General features: G+C 36.1%; 1 protein-coding gene and 1 long non-coding RNA gene across 3 annotated transcripts in view; one reads left to right on the plus strand and one right to left on the minus strand.

Annotated features, from left to right (window-relative positions):
• Window positions 1–19,809, plus strand: part of LOC134554249 (uncharacterized) — a 126,899-nt gene that overhangs the window by 80,453 nt on the left and 26,637 nt on the right. Inside the window, exon 3 of one of the 2 annotated variants that reach the window (XR_010081210.1) lies at window positions 646–1,010. The exons of the other annotated variant lie outside the window; for it this stretch is intronic. This is a non-coding gene — a long non-coding RNA (uncharacterized LOC134554249). Of the gene's footprint in view, window positions 1–645; window positions 1,011–19,809 lie in introns of those variants that run through there. 2 annotated transcript variants of the gene reach the window in all.
• Window positions 1–19,809, minus strand: part of ADCY1 (adenylate cyclase 1) — a 158,686-nt gene that overhangs the window by 5,420 nt on the left and 133,457 nt on the right. Inside the window, exons 12-17 of the mRNA XM_063404701.1 lie at window positions 17,583–17,672; window positions 14,490–14,746; window positions 13,736–13,862; window positions 3,564–3,680; window positions 2,225–2,371; window positions 1,744–1,842 (exon numbers count right to left, since the gene is read on the minus strand). Coding sequence (XP_063260771.1) covers window positions 1,744–1,842; window positions 2,225–2,371; window positions 3,564–3,680; window positions 13,736–13,862; window positions 14,490–14,746; window positions 17,583–17,672 — 837 coding nt within the window. The remainder of the gene's footprint in view (window positions 1–1,743; window positions 1,843–2,224; window positions 2,372–3,563; window positions 3,681–13,735; window positions 13,863–14,489; window positions 14,747–17,582; window positions 17,673–19,809) is intronic.

Here is a 19,809-nt window from a genome sequence, read left to right on the forward strand (position 1 = left end):
AGATTATCAGACTTCCAATATACAGGTGTATGCTGAACAACTACTGGCAAGAGGATGTACGTAATTTCTATTCATTTGCATCACATGAACAGTAGGGAGAGATCACTGAAGAGCTGAAACCCTAAGTTTAAGTAAAAATTAATATCTGTTTGAGATATTTTATTCTGGAATACAGATTTTTTTCTAAAAAATTCTACATATATAGAAAAGATCAAAATTTGCCCCAAGATTTAAAAGAAAGAGTACTGTACAAGATTTTCTTTGGTGGTTTAAAATGCATTACTATCATAGGCTCAGAGCAGTATCTTCAGTACTGGATTAAGCTGACCCTTCCCTCAACAACTATAAAATACAAGAGACAAACATGTTTAGGTTTTAGAACATATGCTGTTGAGGTTATCCAATAACATACTTGTTTTGAGGAATATAGTTCAAAGAATGTTTATGGCAGACACAAAAGTATGCCATTTCCTGTTTGCCTCAGATCATACACTGAAAAAATTCTAAAGATCAGTGGTTTTTGCCTGTCTCAGAACCCATGAGTCAAACATTTTAAGAGAAACAGATTTTTAAAAATAACTTTTTTTTTTTTTTTTTTTTTTTTTTTTTTTTGTAATGTAATGTATACATTTGTTTCATTTCTAGGAATGATACAAAGGAAGGCATCAGGAAATACTTTGCAGACCAAAAGGTTAGTTTTTATTTACTTAGCAGGGATAGTTGTTGCTAAAAAGTCCACAGGGTATCTTCTGGCCTTTTTTGCTTTTGCCTTCTAACTTCTAACTTAGTACTATTTTGCAATGCTAAACCATATGCACTAATGTATTCAACATGTGTCTGCAACATATGTACATACATATCAGAACAAGGGAGAAGAGTCTGAAAACTCCAGGCAGATGAAGTGAATGGATTGCTTTCATTTTCATTCTATTCTTATATTATTAGTTTTATAAAATTTTAATTATTTCATTGTATTAAAGTAATTACTAACCTGCATAGTACTCTGTATACTATCCATTTGATGCCTACAGGGTTTTCTGACTTCCCAGATGCTGCTTGGAAATCTAGGAAATCTCTGTTCCAAGATAGTAACTTCAGGTAAGAATAACAGTCGGGGTAGAGATGAGGATACAGAAGGACTTTGCCCCAGAGTGAGTGGGTTTGAAATTGCTTTGACATTTTTTATTGCTAAGTAATTAAATCACTAAATAGAATGCTAATGGTAGAGACAAAGAAGAGCTGATTTGGAGAGGACAGGTACAGTGCAGCACTGTACCTAGTACAAAGTTCCTGTCCATAATGGGAGTTGGGAGAGGATGTTTATTTTAGTGTAGGTTACATCCAGACATCAATATTAAAAATAAAAGTAAAATTGCATTTCACTATTCTTCTGCTAGTTTTGCAGCAATTCACTACACCTAGAGTCTCCTTGTCCCTACATCTTACAAGGCTATCTAAGATTCCAGGTTTAAAACACTACCACTGATTTAGAGGCTTTCATACATCAATTTGCAGGGAATCCAAAGCTGCAGACAGTGAAATCAGAAGTGAAGCTACATAAGCAAGTGTGGCAGTTTTCCTTTTCCAGCTACACCTGCTCTTTGAATTTCAGATTCAAAATGTTGTAAAGAAGTCATACAAGTTATCAATAATCTCACAGAATTAGTTGTGCTTCTGATGTTCCTCTGGAAATTGAAGTAAAATAATTCCTTCACATAAGACTGTTACCTAAAATCTTCTTACCTTAGTTCCTGAAGTAGGTACAAGTCCCACAGCTGCCATATATGTACTTCCAATTGTCTTGATCTTTTCAATATCCTTATAATATTCTTTGTCCATAAGCTTTGTTTAAAACATAAAACTGTTAAATATTACATATTTTAGACAAGTAACCACAGTTATCAGACAATATTTGCAAGTTCATTAAACCATGTCATTTGCTAAGTTTAGGCTTGCCCAGTTTAAGGTAATTGAAAAAACTGCCATTAACTTCCATATTTGATAGTATTCCTATATCAGGGAAATTTTAAGTCAGAGTCATGTGCCTAAAGGTACAAATTTGGCACTTTGGAGAAGCCCAGTGGACATCAACAATGATTAAATAGGAAGCTTACATTCCTTTTTTATTGAACAGTTCAAGATACACTGATTTACTTCAGATAATCTCAATGATAGTTATTTGGTAGAACTGATATGGTAAAAAGACAAAGTGTTTAGACCTTACCTCATCAAAATCAGCAATGATTTCATTTAACAGGCGTAAACATTCCACTCCCATATTATTGCCATCCAATTCTATGTAGAAATCATTGAAATTTGGGATGGAAGCAAACATCACTCCCACTTGTGAATATGACTGGTAATAAAGGTCCTGTAGTTCATAAGCAGATGTAATTTTTAATTTAAAAGATTAATCTAAACTAAACATCATTATTAAAATACTTATTCTACTGTTAAGCAATAGCTAGGACAAAGGCCATCAGTTTCTCTAGATGGAAAGCCAGACTTCTTAAAAGAACGTTGAAAGATGTCTTCACTCAAGACCACAATAGAAAATTAAAAATTAATGTATTAAACCAAATTAAAACAAATTATGGGTACTTTTTATGTTTAGACATAGAAGCAGTGAGCCAAAATTTGAAGAAAGTTTTAACAGTTATAGAACTTCTATTGTACAAGAAAAATAATTATATTTTCTCAATCTTGTTTTACAAGCAAAATAAGAGATAGACCAATTTTATCCTGTGGTACATAACTGGCCTCACTCCTTCAAGTCTTTACATGTGTTGTGGATTCCTATATAATATAATGCTGTTCTGTATGGTAAGGTTTCTGTTTAAAAATTTGGAAGGCTCAAAGAAAGCAAAATGACCCTTCTGTGGTTCAAATACTTTGACCTAAACTCTCAAGAGCAGTATCATGGACATTATGGTTACTCCAGTGTTAAAGGTTTTCAGATTATCAGAAGGACAGGATTCTTATGAGGCCTTCTGGAACCAATTTATTTAGTCAATGCATCCTTTTTTGTTAATCTGTGTCTTCCTTGAGTATGTACTATTCTCTGTTTTTAACTTTAAATAGATGGTTTGGTAATCATAGCATACTTTCCAGAACTAGAGTGGTTAATACATAAGTGCCTGCCACTTCATACACTTCACCATTCAGAACCAAACTGAGCTCATGCAATACTGTGCTAAACTTCAATATCCTACATTGATTGGAAAATGGAACAAAAAACCAGAAAACCAAAAAAAACCAAAAAAACAAAAAACAAAACAAAACAACAAAAAAAGAAGATTTACAAGGAGGTACTTGCTTATATTGAAGCTGAATGATAACCTTCCCATATCCTGAATTTTATTTAAATTTTTCAGAGAAGGAAGGCCATGCAGCAAACAAAAAAATTCTCAAACTAATTCTTGAATACAAGTTTTTATGAAGGTACTATTTTTACATGAGCAAAGTTTTTTCTAAGGCTTTCTTGCAAACATACAGGTGGAAGATGGCTCAAGCAACAGAGACCCATAGCATACAGCATGTATTTAAATTTTATCTTGGTTTACCATATTTCTTGGATTAGACATAAGAAAGTGCTGTGCAACATGGGCTGGCAACAGGTTGAAAAGAATTCTTTTATTATCCAGCTTGACTCTCTCCATATCATCTCTCTCTTCTTCTGCCTGTTGGGACAGAGGAAAACAAAAACCTTTCCAAAAAGCAAAAGATTAGATGAGTCTATTAAAGAGCTTCTATTAATTCATCCTTTCAAATTAAAATGAACAAAATGCACATTAGCAATGTAGATTGAGAACAGTTCTCCCATACCATGCTCCTACATTAGGCAAAATCCCTTTACATCATTACCAATTCAAGCTAAAATCTCTCAGCTGTTTTCAGGGTTTGATCAGCTAAGTGTATTGGTATCTTCTGTAGTTCTCTGTTCTTTTAAATAGAAGCTTGATTCTGTTTACACAGTAATCCAGAATAATCCCACTTGAGTCACATTGGCCTTAGAGGCCAATTACTTTCAGGTGCTTCAGCACAGTAATAGCAATATTTGATCCACCTTTCAGACAAGAGAAGCCAGTGTGAATCTCCAGTGTTTAAAGCAAATCTATGTGTTTAGCAGTAAATTGAAACAAATCTGGCATGACAGTAAATTCAATAGAGAAAAAGATTTTAAAATTGAGCATCCTTAAGAATGATATACAATTTTTAAAAAATGATATAAAAATAGTTAACATTTTTAGAGACAATTTTAATGATGCTATGTTGCAGCCATAAGGCCTGACAGGCCTCTCTGGCGGTCAGTTGCCTAAAGGCAAAGAAATGCCTAGTCATGGTGACTAAGCCAAATAACCCCTCTCTCGTGCTCCGACCCTCTCTTATCTCCCTGTAAGAAAATAGATCACTTTCTACCCCAACTCATACCATTGGACCATTTCTCAAAACCTTGGTACCCTATATAAACCCCACTTTTGCCCAGCTCAGTAGAAGAGCTGTCCCTGAAGCCCTTCACAGAGGATGCCAATAAAGATTCATCTGTAGAACTTCATACAGCGCTTCTCCTCTCTCTCCCTGCATCTGCCAAGGCACTTAGCAAGCTTATGAGCTGCATATCACTAGAGCTGAAAGTCACTGCAAAGAGCTGAACACTGCAAAGAGCTGAACACTGCAAAGAGCTGGAATCACTGGTAACTAAGCTTGCTAAGTATTGCCTGTGCCTGGGAGCTTCGCCTGAGGTACTTGGACAGGAGGTATTAACAGTACTCCCTATCCAGGAACACCTAAGGCAGCCGGGAAGGACTGAAGCATTCAGGAAAAATAAAAATGCTAGTGTTTGTTATGAAAATATATTTAGTTCCTTCACAACGGGATTTCTGATATTGATGTAAATGACAGCATTCAGAAAGAGTGCCTAGGAGTTAACACATCTGAGGTCCCTAACCCAAGATATTGGCTATTATTACAAGTGCTTGACTCATAGTGTGAGTCATACAACAGGAAATTATTTTAAAAATCAGACCCCTTATTTGAAAAATATTGACTACCTAGGAATCTCATTTGAGACTCCTAGGTTTGCAAATTCCAGCCTAGTCTTTCGTAGAACAATCTGCAAAATTACTTTTCTGGAATTTGTTACGTGTTCTTAGAGAGACTTCTGTCCTTGTACTGATTACAATTAGTATCATATCAATATCCATATACATCTCACTGAAATTGCAGCTTTTTCTTTGTTCCTCAATCATACTCACAAATCTTCTACTGTGATCCCAATGTGATTTTGTTTATCTATTTACAGTCAGTAGAAGACTGGACGGTCAAATTATCAGGCATTGTTGAGAAACCTCAGTCACATAAATCATTGATGAACCTGTTCTAATCTTTCTTGCTGTCTCATTTATATCTGAAATTTGGTATCCTGATCTATTACAAAGTCCACCTCATTTCTCAGTATCCATTCCTATCTAAGTAGGAGAAAACCAGTCACCATTTGCCTCCATATAGTCTAAAAATATTATTTCATGTGATTTTTTTCAGGAAGTTAAGTTTTATTTTCCATGACAAAACTTAGGAAACAACATTTTTATTCAAATTGCACAGTCTGCTTTGTCCTGCAGTTTAGTCTGTATTTTTAAATTTTTTACAAGTAGAAAGAATTCTGAAAGAGAACTGATTTTATAAACATAAATTCTTCAGAAATTGTTGCCTTTTAAAATAAATTCTCAGCTCCTACTCTGATTTGGGTAATAAGAAACAGAACCTGTTCCAGAGGCGAAATATCAGTACATTTTAAATAACAATTAAGTTTTGCAAGAAATATACCTGAAGCTTTTATTCTAAGTATCTATTTCCTGTTTGTGAGCTGTTTTCTTGACACTTCTTTCACTTTTTAAATTTCACATGCTCTTTTCTTAAAATATCCTTCCCCTATTTTGATAGTATAACTCTGACTTACTGTTTTCTATAAACATGTGAAATGGCCTCTAACATTTAGTTTGTTGGAATTTAAATGTTTTAATAGGAAAAATGAAAATATTCTTTAGTTGAAAATCCAAACCAAGTTTGCAACTCCATTTTACTTCACACTGAAACATGGAAAGTTTTATTCTGACAAGAGCAAAAAGGTTTGTGAACTGAATTGATGACCTTAATAAAATATCCATTCAGGTCTTCCTTAACCATTCCTCCATTTTTGAACAAGAAATTTTGTTTTTACTTTCTTCCTAGGAATGTTAAGGTTCTCAGTTAACCTACCAATACAATATGAGGCAGAATACTTCCCTAAAGAACAGTAGTCTTTTGAGTCAAGGTGTGATTTCTGGACTAATCAAAATAATCAAGTAGGTGAAGTAAAGAGTTTGATGCATTGTATGGGTAGTGATGTTGCTCAATTACTGGCAGCTGCTGCTCATTTCTGATGCAGAAATGTGTGATCAAATTCCTCTACCTTGCCCAATTGTGGACCAAACTGTTCATTTCAGAAGAAATTATTGAAAAGCTTCTCTAGTACATCCATCATTACGTGTGAACCACACTAAAGGTTTCAGAGCAAGGCACATCTGTGACTAAGAAGTAGAGAACTGAGCTCTTGAGTGAAGAGCTAATGTCACAAATCAAACTATCAGAATTATGTCTGAGGTGGTAGCAAAATCATCTAAGAGCAGGGAAAGGCATTAATGATGTCACCATTGCTAATGATAGAATGCAACATTTTCAACCCACATAAGAAGTGTCTCTTCCCTTTTTGGATGCAAAACTGTTAACTACAATTTTGGCTCTGAGAGGGCTCAGTTGCCAAAAATGAGATTGTGGGGAAAAGACTTGAGGTAAAATTAAAGATAGCAGTATAGAAAATATACGCAGAAGTTTGGTTGCTACTCCCTGAGAGGAACACAGTCAGTACACCCAACTTTCCACACACAGTACAGTCTAGGGGGGACTGAATGGAGAGCGGAGCGGAGTGGAGCGGAGACACTGCAACCAGGCTCTGTTGAAACCCTTGCAGAAGAGGGTACTTGGTGGTAATTTTTAGTAGATAAGATGCACAGCAGCTGGAAGCCAAGCAAGATAAAGAAAGATGTCCTGCTGTTGAATCAGCAGCCATGGCAAAATTACCCTCCTTGGATTGACACATAGCCCCTTCCCAAGATTATTTCAGATACTACACTGATGTTACCCACCTCCAAGGCACGACCACTCCTTACTGAGTAAGTTGTATGACTAATGTCACTCAGGCTTTGCATAAATGTAAGAAAGAGTTAAGAAAGGGGAGAAGACTCCATCATAACTTCTGGGATTAGCTGGTAGGCTGAACCTCTCTTCTCCCCCATATGGCCACCTATGGGGTGTCCTCTCACTGGGGATTAGAGCTTGTCTGTACATTGCTTTGAATACATTTTTGCAGTCAGATACTATCACCAGCACTCCTAAAACCTTAAATTCTTACTATTTTTTTTTTTTATTTATAAAGTTTGTTATTTACTGATGCCTTAAGTCTTAGCTTTCATGTTTTTTACATTCTGTGTTGCCTAGGGGTGGAGTTCTGAGCCTCATACTAAATGCTGGTGAGCTCTCTTCACAGAGTAGGTAAACAAAACAAATCCTTTTACTGCTGATGACCAAGGGCAACTTTCAGGCACAAAAGCATAAACAATGGCGGACTGAAGGGAGGAACAAGAAGGATGGGACCTCATAATCTGAAGCTATAATTGGACAAATAAACCCCAATATGCAAATAGACCAAAACTTATAAAAATGTAAGACCTCGTGACCGGCCAGCCATTTTTGTGACCATTCTAAATCTACCTTGTGTGTAGCCCTGGTCAGGCTCTTCTACTACCCAAGGTGTACCCTAAAGGCCTTTCAATAAATAAACCTATTTTAATCTGTAGCTCGGTCCAGTCTCTGTTTCAGGTCAACCTTTCTAAGGCATCACTACAAATTGTTAATGTGGGTTCTTCAGGGCTCTACCAGTCAATGGTGGTGGGTAAAAGCATGGAGACCCAGAAGGCGAGCTCTCTTTTGGCATGTGACCCTGAACATATCAGTTGAACTGCACTCTGATCTAGCAGACTACTCTGTGAAGGGTCCCTATAGCTGGAGGTGTTGGCAGACTGCTTGCGCACAAGGATCTCAGCTTTCCTGGGTCACAGTCAGACTAATCAAACACTAAGGGTTTGAGAAAATGGTAATTTTCACATGAAAAAAACCCTATCATGGAAATGGCTTGAATAATACCATAGCAATTCCGTGATTCTGTGATTTATGGTGAGCAATGATAGCAAACCCAAAATAGGGGCAAATTATGCTAACAGCAGAACAAAGGGAGTGCTCTTACTTTTTTGTCCCCTGACCTATTTGTGGCCAAACACCTCCTAGCTAACAGAGAAAGGAGTGCACTCTCTCCATTTGTTCTGGGAGAAATTTGCACTGTCAATGCCCATGTGGGGCATTGCAGTGCCCTGAAAACTGAGCTGTGTTATCTCTGCCTGACCTAGCCCCAGAACTAGAAGCAGAACATTCATGGAATTAGCATAGCACTCCTCCTGCGTTACTCTCTCGCGCTGAAAAGCAAAGGCATATTATCTTAGACCACACACTGGGTCAATACTGTTATATTGTTGCTGACACCCAAGATAGAGTCTCTGCATGGACTGCACTTAATCCATCCGCACACCATGCCTAACATCCTGCTTAATCATTGAAGTGATCCGTTAGGAATATGAACTGAAGTGTACCACTCTACTACTACTGCGCAGAGCTTGAGTTTGTGTCCTCTTGCCTTGTACTGCCTAAGACAGCTCTCATTTATTCAGTTCCTCAGGAGCTGCTTAGGAAAGAGGAAATGCATCCTTGCAACTCTCACAAGGGAAAATAAAGGAGGGAAGGTGAAGTAAAAAAAAGATTTGATTATGTCTAACAGTGAGGACTTTAAAACTATCCCATCACAGAGATAATATGGGAGGGAAGTAAACCAATTACTGGTATTTTCTGGACCTTTTCCCAGCTTCCTGCTTTCTGCCCTTTCTGTCCCTCCTTGTGACTCATGAGCTTCTAATGCCTACACTTGAGCAGATGAAATTAAAGGATGCATAAGCATCATCCTTTCTCAGGAAAAACAGACACTGGGAAGGGACAAGGAGTACTTGAGGCTGAAAGATTAAAATAGCACAGATCACAGGTGGTGAATTCCTGGTGGGAATATTATCCAAACAGCTAAATTGCATTTAAACCTTCATCTATTTGCCCCTAGTCCCATTGGTTAATTAAGGAAAGCTGCCAGCATGATATATATGCAATAGTAACTGGCTCAAAAAACAAGACATTATTGTGAAATAAATAAGAAAGAAAAAATAATTTTTCTTTATATATGATCTATATATGACCAATATAATTTTTTGCATTCTGCTGTTTGCTTATACCTGTTTGGTATTTGTGGCAGCTATGTAATTTTGTGGAACCCAACTCTATTTGCAGAGCTGCAGTATTTAAAAGCAGGTCTTATTTTTCCACTGGACATCGTGACAAAATTTAAAATGTTTTTAGTACTATGACTTTTTATATCAATCTGATTAACATCTACTGCATTTTATATAGTTACACATGATCCTTCAGTTTTTATGATGCTGATAAGTGGTTACCCATACTCTGTCTCTGAAGTGGTCTGAACACTTGTGTCACTTGAGGGTTTAATAAGCCTAAAAATGCTGTAGAAAAGTCACTGACGAAATAGACATCACATGAAAATACAGTTTCAAGATTCAGTTAAAAAGAAGCTGGGCACCAGTGCCATGGAAATCTCATTTTTTGTACCTGAAGATGGCACTACATCCACAGGGAACAAACACATCACACTGCTTTTGCAGGGCCAGGTTTCTGAGTGGAAGTGCTAAGACACCTGGCAAGTCTTGCCAGGAGTTTGTAAAATTCATATTTCTTACAAGTATAATGGGCTACAAAAGACAGCAGAATGATATTCTAGTATTCCCTAAAGAATGCACAAATTGAATGCATCAAATGAAGTCATATATTGTATTATTCTTGTTTTCCTCTTGTGACAAATCCTGGGTGAGTGAGCAACTACATTTTTTGTAGTTTTAGGATCTTCATGAATTTATTACTTGTATTTATTTGTCCATTCTTGTTTTTACTCCCAGCTTTGTTAAATAATTTGCATAATTAAAAGTGAGTATCAGTCACAAATAAGTAAAATCTCCCATATTTGCTATTCATAGTTATTGTCATATGAGGAACACAGAGTTACTCAAGAATGTTATGCACAAAATGAAATTCTACTCTCACTGCCTATTAAAAATATCAGGAAAACAACCAACAGATGTTTTCTGAAACACTGTGATATTCCGAAAGGTTAAATCTGGCACAGAAAAATCCCATAGCAAATCAACAACACCAGTGATTTGTGAAAAGAAAGTACAAATATAAATGTTTTAACAAAGTATTTTTCCACACAATGTACATAAATTCTACTGTATTATCACTGTTGTGGTAATGCAACCTAGATGAATGGAAATTGAATTAACTTGAGTTGAAACTGTGTAATTTTTCTAAATCAGTTTTTCTTATTTGAAACTGCTCTTCTTCAAAACATTTTTTCCCCTGATGGGGTAAAAAAAATGTGTGGAAGGTTTTTCCTCAAGTCTTAGCACAGACCACTGAATATGTATCTATCTATTCCTACTGATTAGTTCCAGGATACTTTCATGGTTTAAAATATAATTTAGTAGTACTAGACTGTTGTTCATGATGAAATAAAAGAAATTATCTATGAAATCCTTTTTATTGCAGCTTCTGCCACAAATGCTTTTATTCATTTGGAAACATTTTTACAGGATTAGCCCAACAATGAATGCTACTAAAGTATGCAAACAAATTGCTTGAAGCTTCCAGAATAGCCCTTGAGTCTGAAATTCCCCATATGTAAGCCAGCAATTGAAAAGCCTCCTAAAATGACTGGCTGAACCATGCTGGAATATCTTCACACAACAGGGAATGGCTACTGGGAGATGTGAATCTAGCTTTAGCATTTGGTTCATGCAATTCAGTGTTTGCACAAAGAATCAGCAAACTCACTTTGAAAACAGAAAATCTCCATAGGTCCTGTGCACTAAGTCAATGGTATTTCTGAAACTTCCGTTACCAGAAATATAACCAAGTTAAGCCAAAATGGTTTAACAGTAAGTAGTACTATGACTGTAGAGAAACACGACCAAGACTGCTTTCAGCCTCATAGAAGGCTCCTGCAGTCCAGCAGCTGGAGAAAACTGGCTGTCACTTGTCCCCTCTTAAAGGCTGGTAAACAATTAGTAGCCTGGAGTTTGCTAACTATTCAAATGCAACTTTAACATACAAATATTTCCAATAAACAGTGTTTCCTGAGCCTTTAATACTCAGATTTTTACTGTGCTGTAGAACCTAGCAAGTTCAAAGACAATATTTTGGAGTTTTTTTGGGTTTTTTAAATCCATTTGAATAGGTAAGCACAACAATCATTCCCATAAAATCCATCACGAACAGTATTCCTGGTTGTTATGTTAATTACTCCTTGGACTCAATAACATTTAAAACCAATAGACGGAGTGGAGAGCAAAACAGCATTTCTTTTAACATGTTATCCATTGTTACTTACTGTACACGGAATAAATCTTGCACCTGGAATTGAGAAGATGAAAGGTATATACCCAGATAATCTGAGAGGCCAAAAACATAATCATTGAAATCATAATAATTTGAAACCAGCATACTGATTTCAAAGAATGGTAGTTATGTTGATCCCTAAATTCTGAATTTTCTAGCTAAACTTTTTTTTTTCCTGTCTCATTATTATTACACAAACCTCACACACAAGGAGGCACCACATACATCTCTGACTTGCAAGTGAAGAGATCTGAAAACAGCATTTGATCTTCTCAGATGAAAAGCACTTTCTGAAATGGTACCTGAAAATGCCAGTGGACAATACTGAAATTTCACATCTTATCTCCCCTTACTGTCCCTTGGAGAAAGTATACAATGTTTTTAACAATAGTGATGATGACTAGGTATTTTATTATAACCTATCTCCTAGAAAACAGAAAAAGTTCATATTTCTTCTTTTACTACTGTCCAAGTCCAGTTCTGGTCTTTCATTAGACAAGCATGCCATACACCTGTACTTAAATTTTTTAAGTTGATTAATTGCTAATTAAAAGGTAACTTAAAACTAAGAATCTTTAAGCAGTACTTCCATTAGGGATGCCATGCGAGTCTCAATAGCTGGAATGATGAAAAGTATTTAAAATGCTGAAACTCACTCTTGTCTGTTGAAAGGTCATGGGATAGCAAAACTGGTACATTAGTCTACTGCTACTCAATGTTAGGGCTAGGAATAACATACATAAGGTTTTGTATTCATGGGTCATATGGCACTCACATAGTTCCATGGTGTGTCAACCCATATAAAGTTAGTGACTATCCAGCAAGGCAGGTGCTGCACTGAATTTCAAAATCAGGTGATCTTTTTTTTCATTTGAAAATTGTATTTGGCACCACAGCAAACAGAAACTAGTATCGGTTTAACTAAAACAAGCTTCTGAGGCTGACAGGCACAGCAGTTGTCAATACTGCAGGTCTTAAAAATTAAATTAAATGATCCTGCTCAGCTGAATTGTACAGAGTTCATAGAAATTATAGAACAGGATAATCTTAAAGCATAAAAGAGGGGAACACAGTCTTGGACATCAAGTCAAACAAGAAATCCCTACACAGCTTAACTGCTAGATAGAAAAACTTTTCAAGCAGAAGGTAATAGAACTAAGTCATAACTGATTTCTCCATTTTATGTAATACAGTGGAGCCAGGGATATGTTCCAGTCAACCAGTAACCCATGTGTTCCAGTCTTTATGTTGTGTGTAAAAGCAAGAGCTATGATGATTTAAATGGTCCTCTTGAAAAAATAGTTCACAGGGTGCAGGTGAGAAAATAATATGACCTCTGTCATATTTTTACACAGGTAAGAATAAGCTTAACTGTAAGGATAGCTTCCAAATTCAACCAAATAAACTTACATATTCAACTTTCTCTTTCCCTGGGGGGACAGTGTAAAACACTTTGGAGGTGGGAATTAGACTGCTGAGAGGTGTGACAGGAGGTAGACATATCCTGATGCCTGTGTTATGGCTAATATAACTTCTATAGGTTTTTGCTGTATCTGATAGTTAGGAAATATATTTTTAAAAAAGGTCCCTGCACTTGGTATCTAAATAAATTTTTGATCTTCCTCTGGGAAAGAGTTTCATAGTTTCTTTGTATAATATAGAATTAAATATTTCCTTTTATCACTTTTATTTTCTTCTTTCCACTTTACCTGAATATTGATTTACTTTCACTCCTTTTTGTAATATAAGATTAAAAAACCCCATGGATTTAATTTTTTTATCTTAAATTTATATTAACAGTTTATTCCTAATGCATTTTAGATATAAATATATTATTTGATTAATTATATACAGGAGCAACTGCAAAGGAACCAAAACATCACTTCTCCAGGAAAAATTAATTTTATATAGGTCTGTGGAAAGAAAGCTGTAAAATAATCTTTCTCTATGAACTCCAAGAGACGTGAAAATGTTTGTGTCTGAGCCCAAGTAATTTGTCCTGAAAGTATTTGAAAACTAGACCAAAAAATCAGACATCATTTTGTGTGCATGGATACTACAAAATCCTGTGATTTACCTGCACTGCCCAGAGGTAGTCCAGACGCAGTTTCAAGTCCACCTGTCTTGAATGCAGTGCTAAAGCACAAGAAAATAACAAAATAGCTAGTATTGGTTCATAGCCACGCATATAAAAGGAGCCGCCCCTTGAAAATAAGAAGAAAATAAATGGGTCATTCCAGGTCTAATACCTAACACTGCACATTTTTAATACCAGATCCTTAGTTTAGAACAGATGGGTACCTCCTAATCACTAGCTTTTTCTCTGAAGAGGCTCATCTGGGCAGGGAGATGGGTGATAGTACATCTGATTACTACATCATACCAACACGCAGCTTCATAAGGATTTTTAGATGCCATGCATTATTGTAATATGTGTGTGCATATTTTTAATTAGGAAATACAAAAACATTGGAAAGCTCAAAAGCTTAATTGAAATCGGGATTGGTTGAGGTGTGCTGAAATGTGGCAGTTAAGTTTTTAACTGTGTTTTTCTATTCCATATGATAGTTAGACTGCAGTGTGTTCAGCTGGGGTACATTACATAAAACTACAGAACAATGGGGCGACAGTTGCCAGCTCCCAGAAGCTGATCACCTGTTGATGTTACTAGATGCTACAATTGCTGAGGAGACAACTGATGTATTTCTTATGCTCTACTGAGTCTAAAGTCCTTGGCAGCACTGAACACTAGAGGATAATTCAGAAATAACTAGTCAATATGTGACTATCTATAGAGAATTACCCATTGTTTAATTTTGCAAGATACCTACCCCACTGCTTTTCTGTAACCACTGAGTTCCAGAATAACTATGTACAAAATTGTAACAAAAAGCAGGAGAATCATTTTTGGCAAGGAAGATACACGTAGAAATATTGCCAAGGTGAGAGTCCCCACTACACAAGAAAGGAAAGCATAGTGGGCTGTGTCACATGGAAGTTCATTCATTGTTTTATTTGTTCCACCAGGAGAAATTATAACTATTGAGCTGCTGGAATTGGTATTCCAAACCCAAGGCATACAGCCAACCTAGAAAAGACAGGAGAAGTGAGAAGGGGAGAAAGTTAAGTATGAAATAAACAGAAATGTAGTTACTATGGAGGCTGACTGTAGTTAATTTCTAATTGAAAAAATATGGCTGTGGAGTTCCCACTAAGCTCAATGTTGTATTAGAATCTCCTTTTCCTACAATACTACATTGTTCTAGGGGAGTTTTAGGGGAGAGAGACAATTTGTTAATTAGATGTCAATAAGGGGAACCAATTGAATTGTGGGCTTAGTTGAAAAGTTTCCCTCTCAGTACTCAAACCTAAGAGATTCTCAAGCCAGGACTTTCCTGCAAAATTAGAAACTTCAGTTAGCATTTTATGTGGCCATGCAGGTGAGAAAGATTCTTGTACAGAGCACAGAAATAAATGTTTGCTTTATTGACTGTGTAAATCATAGAAATTTCAATTACTTAAATAGAAAGAAAAACATTTTAATTGAGTGCAAAACTAAACATGATATCTTTTTCCATCTCACAGCTACTTCTGCTGTCACATATGTTTCAAATACAAGGGCTTTACTCCTGTCATTTCAGTTACCAAGGAGTTCCATTTCCTTCTTACACTGGGAAATAAAATTTTTTTAGTATATTTCTTATGGGAAATTTGGGGAAATACAAGCTGCTCTTCCTAGAGACAATGTCATATACATATCTCAGAGCTGTTGCCCAAGGAGGAGAGGAATTTCTGGCAAATACTGCAAGACCCTAGAGCTCCAGTTTTAACTGTAGTCCAACCTTTATCCCTTATAAAGAAAACGGGTAAGAGTTAATACAAGTAGGGGAGAGTGGGATGGTAGTGTGAAATTAATTTAACAGGCACCATCACATAAGCCCTGCCCAGTACTTAAGCATCTCTTTTGAAGTGCATTGTAAGACCTTTTTACTTCATCCCAACCACTAACAATGAGATTTTATAGCATGCTGTAAAGTAACTGACATCCTGAAGGGTGATTAAACCATGTATTTTAGAGGCGGTTATATCAACTTAGAAAGATGCGACATAATAAATTAAAAAATGTGAGTTAAACTCAGGATGGGTAACACTATGAAATGAGATTGAGAGAGTGAAATGAAAAATCACTTTAATGGAATTTTGTTCAATATCCTTGAAAATGCTTTCATACTAAACTCATCCAAAAACATACACATGCATGAGGGCTTCATCTGCAATCCATCCAGGGAAACATCATCTATTATACAACCAGTAGTGGAACAGCAATGCCTAGCTCTTCCGACAGATGAGAATTCTAGAGGCATTACTGTGCAGGAACCAATAATTTCTACTGATTAAACATTTCTCTTTAGGTTACAAGTTATTTTTGTTTAGGAATGGATAAAGTTATGTTCTAAATTATAACTGAATGATCACTGCCTTGTTGGAGGTCAGGGCCTCTGAATTCTAGTCTGTCTTCCACTGTTGTTCAGCATTGCATTAGGCCTTACAATGTCTGTTTCTCATCCTCTCTATCTTTAAGTGGCAACAATGGTGCTTGTTTCATTTGGTCAAAGTAAGTGTCAAACCTGTGGAGGCTGATTCACAAAGGTTTTAGCTGTCATAACTTTAATCTCAATCCTGAAGTCAGATACAAAGAATTTGCTGAGAAGTCAGCCTGGAATCACTGCAAAACTCTATGCATTTTGTGCTTATGTGTTCCCACATTAGGAACCATATATACATCTGCATGTTATTAGGGTTGTGTGTAACTCACACAGATGATGTTCAAGAATTCCCAGAAATGTCTCAACATCAGCAATTTTTGGTTCCTCTCACTGGAATCCACAGAAAAGGGATCCTTTACCCAGTCAGTTCATGGGGATAAGCTAGTTATTGTGTTCTCAGGGAAGGTCCAGGGATGAGTCAATACACATAATACAAGGCTTGGCATCTCAGCACTGAGAATTGCTAATGTCTTCTTAATGGTCAGAACCAATTGTTGAATTCCTGCAGAAAGGCATGATTTGAAATATCCGCCTTCTCAGCATTTCCAATTTTCATGTTTCCTGTGCTATTTTTGTGTGGATACTTTCTTTTGAGTACTGTAACATGTTTAATTCATTTGCATGAGCAGCCAAAATGCTAAAATTGAGCTCTAGAAATTTGTCAAGGCAACTGACTGACAAATACTTAGGTGGAAGTTTGAATTCCATTTGAATACAAGTCCACCATGTTGAACTCTCTGCCAATCTACAGTAAAGGAAGCTCAATTTCCAGAAGTATTGAACATATTCATTTCATACAACAGAAGCTTTTTAAACATTAGATGTGAATAGATCATATAAGTAGTACAGTGTAAGCACTTCTTCTTGTTACACAAAACTGTCAATATTTTAAGATCTATCTTTTCTGATTTGCCTGGACTAAAAATATCACCATTATTAAACAGTAGTCTGTTCTATAAGTTGCCACATAGAAAGAGAACTCTTGTTTTAACACCATACCTTGTCTGTCACAAAATATTAGCCATTGAACTAGTAAGCAATTTGAACTTTGAAAAACAGTTTTTCCATAAAGTACATGACACCAGGAGTCTACATGATGTTAAGCTTTGACATACAAATTGATATTGGTTTTGAATAGGTATTATCTGTGTAATTTGCTAATAGCTTTGCCATTCTTAATTCAATACACACTCTCAGGCCAGTGAAAGTTCAAATTGCAGCAAAGGGGTTTAATTTTGAAGAAGCATGCCCTGCAAGTATGAATAATAAAACAAGTAGGAATTCATCAGATGAGAATATGGTATGTTTAATGGATCTGCACCAGCTTGTTCTTTAAACAGAATGCGAACTTAAGTGAAACTTGATTCAAATACTCACCACACAGCCTTGAGCCACAGAGTATATTAAGATCACAATAGAAACACACAAAATGGTACGAATTTGTATTGTCAGGCACCCTGGAAAACACTAAGAAAGAAAAAAAAAAGATTTATAGATAAAATATTTAAAGTATTTTAAAGTGGAGTTGCTATTTTTCAGTAGTCTATAAAGAGAAGTGAATAAGTGACACAGAAATTTCACCTGTACTGCAAATTATGAAGTTGCAGTTATTGTTGTGTAGTAACACAACACTTGTTAGTGTGTAGATGTATTTTAATGGTAATCACAGTTTTGAGGATAATATATGTGAAATTGATATTACTCTACATTATTTGTCACTATAATTAAAACTCTTGGAAATTCTAGTTGTATGTCTACTCATGATGCAAATAATATTCTAGGATGGCATTTGATTTTGCTGTCATGGAGAAAATACCCAAAGCAACTTTTGCCCTGCAAATTTTCAGCTCCTTTGCCTTGCAAATTATGATCCAAGAGAACATACTGTGATAGCACAGAATTTTTGAGTGGAATACATGTCTTCTGTTATAATAGGCAGGCTAAATTCCAGGCTAGTTTTAATCATTGTGACTCACAAAAACATTGAATTTGTCAGAAAAAGCAGTACAGAATAAAAAATATCTGGAGGAATGGAGTCTTGTGAACATTTTGTTTATCTCTACTTTTACCCTGATTCCATTTATCACGCTATTAATTGTCAAGACCTTGCTGCTATGAAGCCTGTGACAGAATGTGAGAGAGGAAGGGTAAGTCTGTCAGGCTGTATACTTAGGCCTGTTCCAGTCATTCTGATCAAATCTGCTTCCAGGTGAAGCTGCTTTCCTTCCTTTCCTCTTGCACTAAGGATGTTTGGGGCATCTATTATCTACTGGATACATCTGTCAGACCACAGAATTTCTTCTAGCGACTTCAAGGGTCAAGAATAAAATCCAAAAAACAGTCAGATTTAAAGTGGGGACTATCCTGTGTCCTTTAAATGGAGGAAGCTCAGATTTATCAATGTTGAATTTCACCTAAGGTCAAACGGAGCAAGCAAACACCTGATTTTTGGATGAAAGTCAATAGTTTTGAAGAAAAGCTTTTTGCTTCATGGGTATCACTGGCCTCAAAAGCATAGTTTACAGCAGGCAGCAAAGTAGACATAGAGAGAAGCTACTGTACCCTTGTCAAAACAGAAATTATGTATTGAAATGCATCCCCTTCTGTTCACGTATGCAGAAATATTTTCTCTGTATGTACAACCACATTATTAAAAGTTTGACATAGTTATAGAGGAATCAATTTCATATGGGCTGTGACATATGAGAATACAGTAATTACAGAAAAAAAAAGAAAATATGGTCTATAATTATATTCTGGGTTCAGTATAGGTTAAGTCCATGTAAACGTAGGTGTGGAGCAATCAATATAATATCAACGGTAGATTTGTATTATGGATCTGAGTTAATTTTCTATACTAGTGTAAGTATTAGCATCAATAAAATAGATTGGGATACTTGAGGTGTATCACCTTTAATAAAACTGATCATGTTGTAGAACAAGTAGCTCAGATTATAGGAATCTGAGATTGAAAAGCTGCCTCTCAAGGGAGAAGATACATCAATGTCCAAAATTACACTATGGAGAAAGACAGACTATGTCTGCATTTGTTCATCGTTATCATACAGTTCTGGAAGGGACCTCAGGGGGCTCAAAAGTACTGTCTGCCTTGACCCCCAGAGTCTCAGGGCCATTTTTACCGAGTTGGTACTCCTCCTGTGTCATTGCAGGGCATTATTTCTTATCAGGGCCTGGACTTTGCATTTATAAGATTCCTGTTGGCCCATTCTATCAACCTGTCAGGACTCTCTCAATAGTCAATCCTGCCAGGTGTTTTCACAAAACTGTAGACATTTGAAAACTTGACATGAGTATATGCCATGTCCTTCTCCAGGCTTTTGATAAAAATGTCTGACGGGACAGGGTTCAGGATAAAATACTATAGTATCCCACTTACTACTGGTTTCCAGGTAAAGTATAACCATAAACTACTATGCTCTGAATTTGATTATCCCCATAGTATTTTACCCATCAAACTGTCCACTTAACTAGATCAGAATCCTATATACAAATGGGGGTGAAACATATGTGGTTTTATCCATATAAATAAAATACAAAATAATTCTGTTTGAAGAAACAATATATATTCCATTATCTCAGTTTG

The sequence above is a fragment of the Prinia subflava genome, chromosome 1 (assembly GCF_021018805.1).
Source record: "Prinia subflava isolate CZ2003 ecotype Zambia chromosome 1, Cam_Psub_1.2, whole genome shotgun sequence".
NCBI classification, from domain to species: domain Eukaryota; kingdom Metazoa; phylum Chordata; class Aves; order Passeriformes; family Cisticolidae; genus Prinia; species Prinia subflava.